The 17,163-nt window shown below is 38.1% G+C and overlaps 2 protein-coding genes across 6 annotated transcripts; both read right to left on the bottom strand.

Moving 5' to 3' along the window:
* Nucleotides 1-781: 781 nt before the first annotated feature.
* Nucleotides 782-6,692, bottom strand: use1 (unconventional SNARE in the ER 1 homolog (S. cerevisiae)). Its single transcript, XM_041791589.1, has 8 exons — nt 6,575-6,692; nt 3,785-3,834; nt 3,427-3,505; nt 3,044-3,196; nt 2,915-2,930; nt 2,759-2,789; nt 2,408-2,570; nt 782-2,153 (listed from the first exon to the last, which is right to left on the bottom strand). Exons 1-8 carry the CDS (start codon nt 6,671-6,673, stop codon nt 1,971-1,973), a joined length of 774 nt encoding a protein of 257 aa, XP_041647523.1. The 5' UTR covers nt 6,674-6,692; the 3' UTR covers nt 782-1,970.
* Nucleotides 6,693-8,110: 1,418 nt separating this feature from the next.
* Nucleotides 8,111-16,948, bottom strand: usf1 (upstream transcription factor 1). 5 transcript variants are annotated; one of them, XM_041790562.1, is made up of 11 exons: nt 16,912-16,948; nt 16,186-16,247; nt 15,988-16,037; nt 15,363-15,475; nt 13,945-14,058; nt 13,521-13,674; nt 11,465-11,552; nt 11,286-11,344; nt 11,084-11,178; nt 10,369-10,497; nt 8,111-8,885 (listed from the first exon to the last, which is right to left on the bottom strand). In XM_041790562.1, exons 2-11 carry the CDS (start codon nt 16,191-16,193, stop codon nt 8,796-8,798), a joined length of 900 nt encoding a protein of 299 aa, XP_041646496.1. In that variant the 5' UTR covers nt 16,194-16,247; nt 16,912-16,948; the 3' UTR covers nt 8,111-8,795. The 5 variants fall into 5 exon arrangements, with proteins under 5 accessions (XP_041646496.1, XP_041646501.1, XP_041646498.1 ...); XM_041790567.1 differs by having other exon boundaries at nt 15,363-15,469; nt 16,912-16,930; XM_041790564.1 differs by lacking the exon at nt 16,912-16,948 and adding an exon at nt 16,706-16,883.
* Nucleotides 16,949-17,163: the final 215 nt, after the last annotated feature.

Genomic DNA, 17,163 nt, shown 5'->3' with positions numbered 1-17,163 from the left:
AGTTATATGTCTCTCCATTCTTTTTCCAAACAAGAAACCATGGCCAAAGAGCTTTAGTTTGGTCTCAACTGACTGAAGGACATGCTTTGAGTATGCAGAATCTTTTACCAGGTTGTCCTTAGCATACTTCAGTCTGGCTTGAAGGTGTTTCTTCTGCAAAAGTGGATTTTCTCTTGGTCCATTCCTGTGCAAGGCTCTAGTGATGGTCTTCTTTGAGACTCAATTCCTGACCTGGTTAGGTCATTCACTAGTGTATTGGCAGTTGTTCTGGGGTCTTTAGACACATCTATCACTAGTTTTCTTTCCAGGGTCTTTGAAATCTTTCTCTTCCTACCTCTGCCAGGCTTTTTCTGGACTGTGTGGCTCTCTTTGAGTTTCTTGATTATACTTCACACTGCAGTCCTTGACACTCTGAAACGCTGTGCTGTGTATATCCTTCTGCTTTGTGAGCATCAAGAAATCTTTTTCTCAAGTCTAAACTGATTTCTTTTGTTTTTGCCATGATTCTTTCTCAGTGACAGCTCAAACCCTTACTGAAGTTTTATTGTCACTATTCGGAAGATAATCTTTGGTTTAATTGATTTTGCAAACTTTGAGCATAACAAAGTTAAAACGCATCATTTCAGAATAGTGTTCTGTGCTATAAAAAGGTCAGGCCTAAAGGGGGCTAATAATCTTAACCCTGGTAGGGTTTTTTTTTTTTTTTGCAATTTTTTTTTTTTTTATGTGTGCAACGTAAAATAACATACAATAAAACCCAATAAAAGGAGGTGGTTCAATTTTCTCAACTTCATATTTTCTCAACTTTATTGTAACTTTACAGACACAACTGCTTCTCTCAAAATAATATGGCAATGGTTGTATGAAGTTACAGTCATTTAATGTTGTCAATATGAGCAGCCGCAGCAGTCACAAAATCATCAAAAATATCATCACATGAATCAGCCACAAACTGACAAAGAACAGGACTGAAGGCGTGATGACCTCCTAACATAATCAACCAGGGTTAAAGGTGTAACTGTAAATTGTCTGATGCTTGTATGTTTTGGAATATTTTGTGCATTTCCTTTCATTAAAACTATGTGTTAACTCCATTACTTCGCACTGCAAAAAACTTTATAAACCTTTCATAAATGCCAGTGTTTTACAATTAGATTAAAGAAAAACCTTTTCACTGTTCATTAATGCATTTTAGATCATTTAAGCTCCTAATTGAGGCAGTAAAAAGTGGAGATTGTGGTATACACAGATAGTAAATGAAACCATCGTACACTCATCGGAAATGATATAAACATGCCTTCAAAGGAGAACTTAAATTTCTGTCTTTACATTAATGAACACATAAAATTATCCATATGGTTTCTTAACTACATTAAAGTGTAGTTTTATACACATTTATAATGTAAATAGGTGCTAAATAGCAGATGTAAGTGTTACAAAACAATGCAAACATTTAGTGCATCCTTCTATTTATAATTTTGGTTGACATTTTAAGCCAGATATAGTTTTGATTTATAGGTTATATAATCTGTATTAGATGATGAACTGTTCATGAACTGGGGTAGAAGATAGGTGGGAACATTGTCTAACAAAAGATCATCATGTTTGACATTTATTGTATGGCTTGTAGCCTACCTGATGAGGAATACGAATAATTAAGGCTCAGTCACTGCTGTCTAGCAATTAAGACGATTTTGTTGCTACCAAAGGCCACCAAAAAAAAAAAAAAAAAAAATCAAGGTCTTTACCTTCATTCAACTTCTGTCTTGTTTAAAAAAAGGAATACTGATGTTTCAAACCCCATTTTAAACCGTCCTGTCTAGAGGAAGAACTTCAGCTTCAAAAGTGCAACTGTTTCAGTAAATCAAACTCATTGTTTTGGTTTCATTTACTACTGATCTGTGGATCTATGAGGCCTTTGTAGTCACAGGAGGACGAGGAGACTAAAAGTTCAGAATATCAGACGGTCATCATCGGAGTCTGGGGAAGATTCTGATGAAGAGGATCATGCTGATGAAGGTGAAGGAGACCAGGATGAGCATGAGCCACAGCAGCCAGTTTACGGACTTCTTGGCATGCTGCTCCAACCGTTCAGACTCCGTCTTCAGCTTCTCAAAGTTCAAGTCTGCCTGCCGCATGGACTGGCTCAGAGTCTGGAAGGGAAAGTGTAAACGGGTCACATCCTGAGCACACAAATCCGAAGTTCAGCTTTCTAGATTATTCATAAAGACTTGACTGGACCAGGTAAAACATGGATGACTAATGCTGCAAGAAACATAAAAGAAATGATCAAAAACTGACAAAAAGTATCCACTGAATGTATAGAACATAGAAAAGTAGTGTGTTTATTAATGTATTAATGCTTCGGTTATTTGTATTGGATATATCTGGATTACTTTCTAGTTACCTGGTTGTCCTGTTTGATGATGTTCTGTGCTGCTAGAGTGTTGTTCTTCAAATTTCTGGCCAAATTGAGCATATCATCTGCCAGTTTCTCCTGTAGGTTGTGGTGGTGTTGCAAGACGGCCTCCAGCTCTGCAGCAGACTGACGCTCATCCAGAGGAAAACCTCTGCATTAGGCAGAGCAGCACGATCAGTCTTTTATTTGAGTGCAGCTGAGCGACTAAAGTGATCATACAAAGTTCAAGCAAAGTAACAGGGGGTCTTTGGGTTACCATGTATTAAAGTTATTTAGCAGTGAACACTGAGACTTGAATATTTACCCTAACACATATAAAACCTTAACTTAAAGCTTTACCTTCGGTTTCTCAGCTCTGTCTCTGATGTGCCTAAGGAGAGAAAAGAAGTATATTCTTTTTAAAGCATAAATTATTCAATGGAACACTACATTATTTTTAATTTAAGGCACCACTTCTGTATTCAAGATATCTTTTAATTCTGTTACATTTCTTACCTTTGCCAGCTATTCCCTGAAATAACACCAAAAGAAGAAAAATGAGAATTGGAATAAAAGAAGGTAGGGTTGGTTTTGATCTTTATTTTTTCTATCCATTTCTCTTTACTTGTTTCTCTTATATCTTACTGTGCCAAGCAGCTCATCCCTCATCTCTCCTGTACATCGAGCCTTTGTCTGCATGTGGACAGTTTTAGTGGCAGGCATCCTCTCATTGGCTATGGTGGGTGTTCGCCCAGGGGCAAGGAATTGATTAGCTAAGGCCTTTTCTGTAGGTGAAGACTTGAAATGAAAACAGAGAAAAAAAAGAGATGAGGACAGGGACAAATATAAAACCAAATGTAATTTTGTGAGGAATTGAGGGTCAGCTGTTCATGTAAAGAAAGAAAAACAAAAAAATAACGCCGAGCTTTAACTCTATCATAACAATAAAGAAATCAGAAATCATCAGGTCATACTATAATAAAAAAAGAAAATACATTTAGGACTAAGAATTAAAAACTGCCCCTTACCAGTTTTTCAGCCTCTAAAAGTCCTTTCAAAAAATCGACTTTTCTTGTGTATTCAGTCAGGACTTCTGGTGTAGGTTTGCTAAAATAGACAACAGGTTATCAATAACAATATCGTTAAAATGTGTATCTATAGATAAAAGACAAAGCAGAGCAAAAAGCTGGTTTGAACCAAGCACAAGAAACGGCATCAAGACATCAGAAAACACATGAAACGGCTTTGTTGAGATAGATTGAGTGGTTTGTTAAAAGTTTTTAGTTGCTTTACAGAGACAACCTTAGTAGAAATATATATCTATCATCAGAGTGGGTGTTAGGTATTAGCAATAATAAGAACATTGAGAATGGAAGAAAAGTTTACCTTGGGCTTTTCCTTAGGGCAACCAACATCTCCTCCAGAGCACCAACATACTATCAATAAGCACACAGAAACATCCATGACATACAACGATGAACAAGCGTTGCATAAATAATAATGATGTAATAGTAATAAGGTTTTTAAAAGACACAAATGAAAGAAGAGCAGGTCAGAGTTTATTCTAATGGACCTCAACGGCAGTTCAAGCAGGAAGACTGTTTCCACTAATTCATTAGTTACCACTTCTTCATATCTCTCCTTTCTTTCTCTTCTTTCCACATTATTATGCAAATGACATTTTTCTCTTATTTTCCTAAATATTAATGCAAATGACAGAATATTTTTCAAGTCATCAGCCGTTAGAGCAGAATTCAAATGTTTTTGAATAAACTTCATAATGATCACCATTATTAAAAAAAAAAAAAAATCAAAATGCACTGTTCCACATTATTAAGCACAACTGAGTTTTAAAAGATTTTATAGGTCATAAAGAACTGCAAATGGTCATTTGTTGAATTTTCAGCATTAGGAGGTCATATTTACTAAAATCAAAAGCTATTTCAATCAAAAACATCTTAACAGGCAAATTTACATGTTAACATGGGAGCCCTTCTTTGCTATTACCTTCACTATTCTTGCATTCATTGAACTTGTGAGTTTTTGGAGAATTTCTGCTTGAATTTCTTTGCAGGATGTCAGAATAGCCTCCCAGAGCTGCTGTTTTGATGTGAACTGCCTCCCACCCTCATTTTTAGTTTGAGGATGTTCCAAAGGTTCTCAATAGGGTTGAGGTCAGGGGAGGATGGAGGCCACACCATGAGTTTCTCTCCTTTTATGCCCATAGCAACAGAGGTATTCTTTGCAGCATGAGATGGTGCATTGTCATGCCTGAAGAAAATTTTGCTACACAAGGCACGGTTCTTCTTTTTGTACCATGGAAGAGAGTGGTCAGTCAGAAACCCTATATACTTTGCCGAGATCATTTTCACACCTTCAGGGACCCTACGGGGCCTACCAGCTCTCTCCTCATGAATCCGGCCCAGAACATGACTCTGCCACATCCTTTCTGACATCACAGCCTTGTTGGGACATGGTGTGCATCCACCAACCATCCACTACTCCTCCATCTGGACCATCCAGGGTTGCACGGCACTCATCAGTCAACAAGACTGTTTGAAAATGAGTCTTCATGTATTTCTGGGCCCACTGCAACCGTTTCTGCTTGTGAGCATTGGTTAGGGGTGGCTGAATAGTAGGTTTATACACGACTGCAAGCCTCTGGAGGATCCTACACCTTGAGGTCGGTGGGACTCCAGAGGCACCCGCAGCTTCAAATACCTGTTTGCTGCTTTGTAATGGTATTTTAGCAGCTGCTCTCTTAATCTGATGAATTTGTCTGTCAAAAACCTTCCTCATCATGCCTTTTTCTGCACAAACCCATCTGTGCTCTGAATCAGACACAAATTTCTTCACAGTACGATGATCACGATTAATATTTCATGAAATATCTAATGTTTTCATTCCTTGTCCAAGACATTATACTATTTGACACTTTTCGGCAGCAGAGAGATCCTTTTTCTTTCCCATATTGCTTGGAACCTGTGGCCTGCTCAATAATGTGAAACAGTGCATTTTGAGGTTTTTATTTAAAAAAAAAACAATGGCTATCGTTATGAAGTTTTTTCAAAAACATCTGAATTCTGCTCTAAAAGCCGATGACTTGAAAAATATTCTGACCGCCATTTGCATTAATATTTAGGAAAATAAGAGAAAAATGTCATTTGCATAATAATGTGGAAAGCAGTGTATTGGCTTTCACCCTCTCAAGTACTGAGCTAGACAGATTCTACCACAACCTTGTTTGACAAATCACCATGCATCTATCATATGTCAAATCTGCTGTCCTCTCTCTCACAGTCAGCCTGGCATTTCAGATCCTCACAGGTCTTCTGCTCATCCCAACCTGCATACCTCAGTCTCCTCCTCCAAACCACCTCACTGGTTCCTCGTCCAGCATCTCAGAAGTCTACTCCTCATCTGATCCTGCCTAAGTGGGGTATCCTATTCTTGCTGTCAGCCTCCCTACCCCTTCAAATACATAAAATCATCACAATGGAGTCAAATAACCAAAGACATTACATAGTTCTCTTTCATCCAAATTTGTAAAATGAAGTAATGTTAAACCCGTAGTCTCTCTTGATTGAATGAGATCTTTTTGTGACAAAGAGTCTTGAAAGACCTGACCAACTTATTTTCTTGAAAACAAATAATAATATGTAAAATGGCAGTTACAATGTCATTTTTCACTATCTCAATCCCAGCAAAAGCTGTCAATTTATAATAAGAAACTTTGTATTGTATAATCTACATCAGTGCTCTTGAATCCTACCTAAAGACAATTAAAATAATCAGTTTCTCCGTTGTTTATCAGATATATGTTGAATAAACCAGTGGGACTGAGGGTGTCAGTCCCATTACACTGTAACAATAGCAAGACTGTTTGGTTTCATCCAATTACTGATACAGCAACTAGAAAAACAAGGTAAGCAAATGATCAGCAAGTCAACTATGTAATAATTAAACCACTATGAAGTGCGCAGAGTACATGGGAAAGGAAAACAGCACTAAAGTTACTAGCAGAGAAATCTGTGACCGTTTTCTGTGACGACGTGGCTTACAAACTGAGCGGCTTAAAGCTAACAACAACAACAGTCATGCTAACCTGAGCTTCACCTTCACTCTGATAATAACAGCTCTGAACGACAAAATTCACCCTTTATTCTTAAATCTTACCTTCTCTAATCTCCATTCTGCTTCCCCTCGTTTCTCTGATGCTATAGACTCACAGCGAGACAATAATCTCACAAAATTGATTTCTAATCTTGAAGCCATATCCGAAGCCTTCACACTGTCGCAGAGGTATGACGTCAAACTGAGTGGACGTGGGTGGAGTCTATCACTGAATAGAATTATGATTTAAACGTTTTTAATCTACAATTGATTAAGTAAATTTCCTGTTAGAAAAATATCAAGAATTCCTGCTTGTGTATGATTGTTTACTGCATTAAAACATAAGCAAACAGTTTTGTTTCCTTCTGTTTTAATGTATAATTGTTCGGTAAATTAGTTAATGTATAATTCTTCGGTAAAATAGTTAATGTATTATTTTTCGGTAAAACAGGAAAGAGCAATTTGGTAATTTCCTGCTTGAAGAAGTACAGAGACTGTCCTACAATAAAAGTACAGTTACTTTGGTTGATCCCAAGCACTGATAGAGATAGAAATTTTTTGACACAGCTTCTCCAAACATCCTTTTTTTTGGGGGGGGGGGGGGGGTGCTTTGCACACAGGAGCAAAATTACTTCACATAAAACGACAATTATAGGGGTCAAAATTATTAGCCTCGTTGATGGTTATAGTCTGTCTCTTTTTTTGTGCTGCAGTTGTTTGCTGTAGTTTCCAACAAGTCCAATATGTCTCCTGAGGAATCCCAGCCCATTCTTCTTTGGTGAATCTCTCAAGCTCCTCCAGATTTGATGGTCTTCTGGCATGGACCTTGGTCTACAGTTCGCCCCACTGATTTTCACTGGGATTCAAGTCAGGGCTTTGTGCAGGCCAGCCAATAATGTTCACTTTGGCCTTTTGGAGGTAGTTCTTCACCTGGACGTTTGGGTTGTCGTCGTGTTGGACGACAAAACGATGACCCAGACCCAGTTTTGCTGCTGACTGCTTGGGTTTTCTCTTAAAAAACCTTCCCATATCCTTCTTTCTTCATGATTCCTTCCACCTTTACGAGATTCCCAGCTGGCCAAAGGGCTCTAGTTGAAAGGACATGCTTACAGTATGCATAATCTTTCTCCAGGCCTGTACAGTCGGGTTTTCTTTGTAAATGCTTCTCCTGCTTTGTGAGCATCATTTCTTCTTCTCAAGTCTAAATGATTTCGTTTGTTTTCTTTTCCATGATGCTTTCTACAGTGACAGCTCAAACCCTCAAGTTACAGCCACTTGAGTAAATGTAATTAGTTACCTTCCAGACCTGCCTGCTTGTGCCTGCACATTTTGTAAGTGCCATCTTTATCTTCTATCAGAATGTATGATGTGTATGTAATAGATTTAAATATGACATGAACAGCTTTGGAAGCATTGAATACTTGATTGGTGTACACATAAACTACAATTTACACAAGAAAGTAAGCAGCGATTTGGCCCTCTGGCACCAAGTCTGACACATGGTCACGCTACAACTGTGAAGATCTTCAGTTTATGTATGCTTTTTAAAAATTTAATCAAAATCACCATAACAAACACAATGGAAGGATATGTTGGACATGAAGTAACTTATTTAATGTTTTTATTAAAAAGACATACATAGCCTACCTACAATGCCATGCTTCACAACCCTTGTTTGTTTAGTTAGTACATTGTTGCAATGCAATTATTGACCCAAGTCAGGTTTCATGAGACATACAAAATACAAAGTAAAAGAGCTTATCTATGAACTAGATAACAAACTTGGAGTGAACCGCTTACTGTATATAAATATACTTTCATACAGGCATAGCATCAAATGATACTGACATAGATGAAGAAAAGTCAAAGCATGGATATATTGTCTTTTCTGCGACATAAACGAGTGCATCTGATACAAAGAAGCACTGTAATGATGAGGTTTAAAAACTCATGTGAGAAGTTGGTCATGTTGTAGAGCTTTGAGGTTAATGAACTATCTCAAAATAGGGAGGAAGGCATTTGTGAGGCTGACAGTTGACATTTATTAAATTCCTGTGTCTTTAACATATTAAAATTCTGTTGTATTCCCAAGGCAAAGATGTAATTTAGTAAAAATCTTCAAAGACAAGAGTTTCATTATGCAAACAAGCTGGATCTGATTACTAGATAACAACCCCTAATTTCCCCATTTTATGCATACTCCATCAAAAAAGTGTCTCAAAGCTTTTCAAGTACTCTTTTGGCCCATACTTGGTTGTCTTCAAATACATTTGAGACAGGCTTCTCACTGGGGGTCCGTGCTGGATGATCCCACAATGCCGTGCTGTCGCAGCAGATTTCTCAGGATCTGGTTCTTGGACTTCCAGTCTTCCACCTGAACAGCAACAGGAGTAATATAGTAATAAGAACAATTACAAAGCTGCCTCTGGACTTCTTAAAATCAGTATAAAAATATTATAGTTTAAAGGATATTTCAGATATTTGAAGTTGGGTTGTAGGAGGTGCTTGGAGATAGTAGTGACATTAACCTCCAGAGATTTCAGTGTGTAATTCCCTGTAAAAGAAATCGCTCTGAGATGCTAGGCTATATAGTACTGTTGATGGGTATATTTTTCTCTGTGTCATTTGGTGAGTGTAGAGTAAAAATGGGCCAAATAACAATACTTGCTAAATTGTATGCTATATCCATGTTTGGCACTATTTTGCAATGAGAGCTTCAGCTACCGTGCTTTCACCTCAGCATATCTGATCAGCAGTCTGGGTCTGCGGGCTTTGGCAGAGGTAACAAAACTAAATTAGAATAGATTAACCAAAACTAAGAAAGAAGTAAGATATATCACTGTGGTACAAGTGAAGGATAAAGTATAATGAGCAGCTCATGTTAAAGGAATGGAACCCCATCAGGATGATGCAGGTTTTCTCGTATTCTGCACACATGGCTTCTTACATGACAAGATGCAGTACATATTTTCAAACTAAGGTCTGATTTTTAAATTAGACAATCAAACTGTAATAACTTAACCTTGCAAAGCAGATGGATACGTCTGTTTCCGTGTTTCTCACTGGCAAATCCATCTCGCAAAGCTCCCATCTGAACTGTTTGGGCCCGGTTAGAAAGTGACAGGACCAATCAGCGACAAGGGGCAGTTCTTTCGGGCGCGGCGAAGTCATGACGTAAGCAAGCAGCAACAAGAGTCCGGCACAGATATGGCAGAAGACATTAGCGTGGATGCTGCTAAAGCGTAAGTTTTATCAGAACCTGAAGACATTTCTTCATTAAAAGAACAAAAAACAATACTGAGTTGTTTTCTATTCAAAAACGACAAAAGTCATGTACTGACATGTCTACAGCTGCCATGATTCACGTTATGCAGTTCTCTGGAGTTTACTCCTCGGTAGCACCTACATCATGTGTATTGTTGCTCTGATTGGCCCGTAAAGATGTGACAGACAGAACGTTCATCCAATCACCTTCCAAGTTTTTTTTCAATGCCTCTGCCCTTTCCCAAACGCTGTGTACGAAAGGTTTTCCAGATGGATGTGTGAAAGAAATCCATCTGGCGTGTCAGGATAGTAATAACTCTAATTAGATCAAATATTATTCATAATGTGAAACCAGCTGAAAGGGGCAGGACCAAGGATTGCTGCACCAGCAGCAGTGTTTTAAATCCTTGCTCTCTTTTCTCTGTTACCATCTTTTATTTTTCCCCCTTTAGAACAGATAAGAGTTAGTCCTTCAGAGTCTCTGATCAGAGCTGTTACTGGAGACATTCTATTCTTCATAGCAGAGATCCTCAGAATGCAGTGTCCCCACTTAGAGTAATAATACTAATATGGAAAAGCAAGATCAGACAAACCTCCTGTCTGAGTAGCTGGTTGTCGATTCTGAGACGATCGAGCGTGCTGATATCTTCACCCAGCTTCAGGTTGCTTTGTCGAAGCTCCTTGATGTACTCACAGGCTTTTGACAAGATTCCTCCCTTACTCTGTGGAAAAAGAAATCAAAAGTAAAAAGAAAAAAAAAAAAAGCCAGCTTTATTTTCTCTTAATCATCTAAAATGTCACAACATCTTTCTCCTAGAATTTGTGTCTTAAAACTACAAGGGTTTCTTTAGTCATAACAGTGCCTCCTTTTTTCATTTGGAATTTATACCATCATGTGGATGCCTAGAGAAAAAAAATCATCACTGAAAATTTGTTATTTGGAGTACTTTGCCTTATGTGACCTACTTTGAGCAATTTGCATTGAAATGTCTAATATTCTTTGGAAAAGTGGTGGTGTCTCCCTTCTTTTTTCTGGTAACCAATCCTATGAGACTGAAAAGTTGTGTAAAACCAAAAAACTGGGGTGACGCTTGTGCTGGAATTGTCTGCCAGTCAAAAAGTGTGTGGGAAAGTAAATATGTTATATGGTTATAAAAATGAAAAAAAAATCAACATGCAGTGTTTCTTCCTCTCTATGCATATATCATCTCAATGTACTGTTGCAATAAAAAATAGGCTTGGGACACCAGCCCCACCAACCTCTTAAGTGTGAATACGACAGTGATTTTGAGTGCCAGCTTCACTTACCTGTCCTGTTTTGGTGTAGTCAATGTTACAGTCTGGGATAGCTTTCGACAGCTGCACAATCCAGTTGTTGATCTTGTCCCTGCGCCGGCGCTCCACTGTATGAGAAATATGTCAATATGAGACCCTTCTCTTTCATCAAGCCCTGTTCGGTTATTTGCAGCAAAATAAGAGTCAACTTTTCATGAGTGAAGTGTCTACTAACCTTCATTGTGCTGGGCTCGTCGTTTCTCATCTCTGGAAGCCCGAGGAGCCTCTTGCTTTCTAGAAAACGATTTGGAATGAAAAATTTAAGTTAGCTCAAATCTTTGAATGCAACAGAAAGTGATGAATTCTCAATATATACTTTAGTGCTGCAAATCTATTAGATGATAATGTAATTACGCAATGTATGGCTGTGTGCGAGGAGCGATTGTCCTTTGATTGGAACCTGTCAAAACTTCCTGTGGTGACATCATCACATAAAGCTGCCCTGTTAAAACAAAAGTTAGAGTTAGAATGGAGATAGAAGGACATTAAAAGGCATTGTTAATAAGCCTTTAAATTATTAGCCCTGTGTAATGCTTTTGGTTGACAGTTTAAACCTGCAATACGCTCACATGACTGTTGTACTGTAATTGGTTACAAGTCATTTTAGAAAGGATCATTTCAAATTTTGGGCTATTTGTTTTAATACAATCTGGGCTCTTAATAACTTATTGGTTGTTTTGGAAGTTTTGAAAATGGTAGTCTCTCTTTCATTTAATTTTGTTGTTGATGTTTGACTAAGGTGTTTGCAATTAATGCAGAGGTATAAACCAGCAACTCCTACATCCTACAAAGTAAAATGACTGATGAGTGTGATGGCTTTAAAGAGAACAATTTAACTGATGTTTTGCAGGAACTATTATTAACAAACAGTCTAATCTATGAACCTATAAATCATCTAGCATATTAGTTCTCTACTGGTGGGTCAGGAGCCAAAAAGTGGGTTGCAGAGCCCTTTTCGGGGCGCACAAACATGTGCCTGTAAAAAAAAGTGGCAGAAAGTCGATGATATATGAAAGCCCTAAGAGAACTTTTTTTCTTGAGATCTTGACTTATTTATATTGCTATTTATATTGCTATTTGGAATAGCAAAGCTGGTCAATTTCTTGAGATATCTAGAAAACAACCAAAAATTAACACATTTTCATGACAAAGAAAGTAAAATTAAATGCATGCATTTGTGTCCTCTCATGGCTTCTGTAATGATGAGCTTCTTAAACATATTAATTTTGTCCAGTCTCTTTGTTTAAAATTATATTTTGCTCCACTTTTTGGTCCAAACTACATCTTTCATTACATACAGTTGGGGGGATGGAAAACGTTTGGACTTTTGGGATGTGATTTCTCATTAACGAGGTGGATGTGGGTATTGAGGATAGACCAGTTGAGAACCACTGATACAGACCACAACTCAGGGCCCAGCTCAAACCATGGCACCATATGCACACAGCACACTGGAGAAGTGTGTGTGTTATTAAAAATTTGATGTATAAGAAGCCTGTTCTTTAAATCTAAAAGTGAACTCAGCCCTATATAGTGGTGTGACCGGTGTGATGGTAAAGTGCAGCAGCAATCCATCATCTATTCGCCCCCATCCTGCAAGTGACCACTTCACGGCACAAAACATACTGGGACACAAAGCCACAGGGACCAGGCTGGTGGTACCACTTTTTAACATCTTTTCACCCTCATAAGGTCACAGTACCATATTGAAAAAAAAAAACAGAGGTATACTGTTACATAAATACACTTGTGGAGACTGAATTAAAGGCTCCTAAATTAAAGAAAACAAATGACCAGTTGAGGTGGGTGGCACAACTCACAGCTTTTGGTTTGTACCTCGTAGCTATCATTGTTACAGTAGGCTGAGAGCTAAACTACTGTACCAGAAGCTTGCAATTAATTAAATAGCTACAAAGCTGCAAAAAAGCTTTATATTTTGGAGTTTCTTGAAGGCAAAGGAAATCATCCCACATGAAGATAGCTTAAATCTTTCTTTTCACACTAGACTAACAAAATCATCACATCCATCAGTTATTAAATATTTTTCAGTACATAAGGCATAAACATGAATACAAACTGCTTACTGCCCTTTATTTCCCATGTATTTTTTAACTCTTTTTTTTTAGTTTATGTGCCTTTAAGAGTTATCCCCAGATACTTTACTTCATAGCCTTGTGGAGCAGTCATTGCACTCCACTGCCTATTCTGTGTCAGCATCTGACAAGATCTTACCTCTTGAAAGTTTTAAAGTAACAGAATTTCTTTGACTGCAAAATTTAAATCTAACAGCAACTTAAAAGGAAAACGATGTTCACTGTTTATTGCATATTTTGACATAGTATGAAGAAGAGGGAGCTTTAGTAGATGCATTCTTTGTCATAGCTATGTGCCAGGCCTCAAAAATGAATACCTGTGGGTGTGGTCTGACCCAGCAATGTGTCAGAGGCCTGCACTGTGGTCACCATGGTGCCGGTGGTGGCGTCTGCGATGGTGGCAGGATAGTAGGTGTACTGTGTCTCTGTGCCGCTGTCTCCTTCCAACCCATCAGACTGGGAGAACACAGCCTAAGACCAAACACACATCAATGTCACTGTTAGATTTGTGCTAAACTATTAAATGTACGGTATTAAATTAACCAAGAGACAACAAGACCAACAAGAATATTGAAATCCACAAGAAAACAATGGAAAACATATTAAGTGACTATAAATGATGTCTACTTATGCATATAAAAATCTGATTCTGACAGAATAAAAAATAAATACCGTTAACATTACATACATCAAACACAAACGTATCTCTCCTCTTATAAATGAAGTCATTATTTTTCTCACCTGTGTGACCGTCTGTGTGGTTGCAGGGAAACCAGTGACCAAGCTGACTGCGGCGGCTCCCTCTGTTTGACCCTCCAGCTGGCCGTCTGAAACCTGGATCACTCTGTAGGTCACCTAGAACACAACATTAAAAAATAGGTAGAACTTCTTCACTTAGTAAATTTAAATGCATATACAAAAAGGAAATTATTGTTTTGTCTAAATAAACTGGACTATTATATTGCAAGGAACATGCAAGTCCACCTTTAGTTGTACTACAATCAAATGTCTCAAAGTCAGACAAACGCACACAGATAATGCAGACGGATTTTGGCTAAAAGGCCAGCTCAGACTACATGAGTTCAGCCAGATTTTAGTCTGTATGCATTATTGCAGCTCATTGTCAAACAAGGGCCAGAATATGAGTGTGACAAACGCTCTTGTCATGTGGCATAATTGACGACACATCATAGACACCCCACGACCACAAGGATCTTAGTCTAGTCTGACATCCTGACCTGATACTAATAACATGCATCCCTGGGCCTACCAGTAGGACAGCAATTTCTCCCCATCTCTGTATTTACCATAGTGACATTACACAAGACCCATTTTTTCTCCTCCTGACAATGCTATTTTTACATACGGGGAACTTTTCCTGACATATTATTACATTCATATCTCAAGCTTTATTTGACGGAAAGCCAGTCCATATTGTCTTCCTCATGACACATCAGGACAAGATACAATGATACTGTGTCATTTAGTCACTTAAGTCAAAGTGACATTCATCTGAGAGTAAGTACAACACAAGCAAAGATCTTGTTTTTTTTCAGAGGAAAAGACCACTAGCATCACATAGAGCACTTCTGTTGCAGCTCTGATTGACACTCATTGACCTGTCTCCCCAGTGACCTGTGAACTAGCACACAGTCATGGAGACAGAAAATATCTAAGCATATGAGTGGTCAGGATCACACTTGTAGTGTGGCCTGTCTGTTAACCAAGACTTAATGAGATTTTGTTGCATTTATACACCTCAGTTGAATATTCTAGTCAAGCTATAATTCTATTTCAGCTTAGCTATACATATAAAAGCACTGCTTGAGGGGAGATGAGGAATTCACAACTTAATGGTTGTGTATTTTTTGTCTTCAATGCCTAATGTTGTTTATAATGCATTTACGTTCCTCAGTTAGGCACTTCACAATTCTTTATGTCTGAAATGTGCCATCAACTTGCAAGTTTTCTCATCTAGACATACACAGGTATGTCGGTGGCCGAGTCTGATTTTTTTAAACTGACTGTTTCAACTAAAATAACATCTTTCTGGGAACAACAAAAAACAATTCATTAGTGCCTCACCATCTTTGAAACGACACTTTCAGGTAAAGTGGAATCAGCATATGGTTATTATTATGGTTATTATTCATTCTTACTTGGCCGCCTGCTCCTTCTGTCTTGAAAAGATATTTAATAGGTTGGTCAGTAAAGGTAGCTGCAGACTGGATGGTGGCAATAGCTGCTGGGTCCTCTGCTGTGGCCACTGACCCTCAAGGAGTAAAAAAAAAATATTTAGTAGAAAAATGTGTTGCATATACACACATAGCCCTGTCTTACTCTTTCATATCTATTTCCTGCATTTTAAAAACATTACAACTGATATCTGGAAGACACAGTGCTTATACATTTTTTAAAGATAAACTAAAGTTGATCTAAAATGATGGTGTTATGGTGTAGGCTCAGTAGTATTATATTCATGAAGTGAAGTGACATATGAATATATACACACATCATATGTTGCGATATTTGACTAAATTTCAACATTCAACATTCAATTTGTTCAATGAAGAGGCTCAAAAGGCATTTCTGCTTAACTAAGCCAAACTTCACTCACTCAAGCAACACTGATAAGTCAAACCCTCAAGTCCCTCCCAAAATGATTATTACAAAAGCGCTGTTTAATGAGTGTTGAGAAACTTAATTACCACAACACATATTTATTACATTACCGTCGGACAAGTATAGCCATGGTTATAGTTGATAAAGGTATTTTTGTTTTACCTTCCTCGTTCACTGTCACGCCTCCATCTGGATCAGGGCTTTTCTGTTGGCTGTACACATGGCAATAAAAACCGAGACATGTTCCAGTTAAATTTCTGATTATTCCAGAATACATATTGATCGGCAGACTAAAGTTGCTTCTGTCGAAGTATTTTACTATTTGAATTGACGATGGCGGATTTTACTGTTACTACTTACCTTTTCATTTCTGTCGACAGTCTTTGACGAGGAGACCGCCTTCAATCTCTCCCACAGCCAGACTGTGAAACAAGTGCATTAAGTTTTACAATAAAACCGCAAGACACCTTCCTTGAAAGTTAACAGTATTCGCTATTTGTATAAATTTAGAGACAAAACGGCCAAAGCACGAGATTAACCATGAAATGGTGTCGGGAAACAATCGTTTGTAGCTAGCTATGATGCTGCTCGGGCTGTCTGGCTAAATGTTAACACTGTTTACAACGGCTTATAGCGGAAACGGGCCATCTCTACCTTCAAAATAAAATCTTTAAAGCCGGTAAGGGACAACAGTCATCGACGCTCATATAGTGTAAGTCAGCCCAACTGAAAAGAATCCAATTGAAATTATAGTGAATTGTATGTACGGTTCGTTTTTGAACGTTTTGGTTCCTCCGCCGATCTCCATTTAAACACGTTTCCAAACAGGTATTTTGCGGTAGAAAATGATACCGGAAATTGCTATTTTCATTGTAGCTACCTTGACACGACACTTTCCTTTCTGCAACATTACTTAATCGGCCCCAGCGGTTTTTGCAGATGTTTAACGAAGCGCTTTTCACATGCCCTGTGGGTCCAATGCCTATAAAAGCAGAAGATATAGTCTTATGTGTCATGAAAACTTAGCTATCCACAGGGAGCCGCATTTTGCCGAATATTTTCTACTCCGAACAAAGCTCTACTTACGCCGCAGTGGTCCCTCCCCCGATATTTGTCAACAGACCAGTCTCAGAGTCTGTTGCGCGCATGCTCGACATGAAATTCATTTTGCTCATTCCAGACTTTCTATTGAAAAATGTACATGCTCTCAGTGAAGAAACACTTCTTCTCTAACAAAAAAAAAATCTTGTCGTCTATCGTTTTGACCTAAATCTCCCTTTTTTTCTTTTCAGAGAGAGAAAAGAAGATACTGAGGACTCAGGAAAGCAGGAGGAGGTG

The sequence above is a fragment of the Cheilinus undulatus genome, linkage group 7 (genome assembly GCF_018320785.1).
Source record: "Cheilinus undulatus linkage group 7, ASM1832078v1, whole genome shotgun sequence".
Lineage (NCBI taxonomy): Eukaryota > Metazoa > Chordata > Actinopteri > Labriformes > Labridae > Cheilinus > Cheilinus undulatus.
The sequence above is the reverse complement of the archived record's forward strand: the minus strand, read 5'-3'. Positions and strand labels throughout refer to the sequence as shown.

What these genes read in the sequence shown, in the direction of transcription:
- use1 (XM_041791589.1), bottom strand. Translation starts at nt 6,673, where the DNA reads ATGGCTTCAAGATTAGAAATCAATTTTGTGAGATTATTGTCTCGCTGT. An exon ending in CAGAATGGAGATTAGAGAAG is followed by an intron (nt 3,835 to 6,574) that starts GTAAGATTTAAG and finishes GCTTATTGATAG; the next exon opens with TATGTTGGTGCTCTGGAGGA. An exon ending in GCCCTAAGGAAAAGCCCAAG is followed by an intron (nt 3,506 to 3,784) that starts GTAAACTTTTCT and finishes TGTCTATTTTAG; the next exon opens with CAAACCTACACCAGAAGTCC.
- usf1 (XM_041790562.1), bottom strand. An exon ending in GGGTCAGACCACACCCACAG is followed by an intron (nt 11,553 to 13,520) that starts GTATTCATTTTT and finishes TTGTTTTAACAG; the next exon opens with GGCAGCTTTATGTGATGATG. An exon ending in ACTACACCAAAACAGGACAG is followed by an intron (nt 10,498 to 11,083) that starts GTAAGTGAAGCT and finishes CTTTTTCCACAG; the next exon opens with AGTAAGGGAGGAATCTTGTC.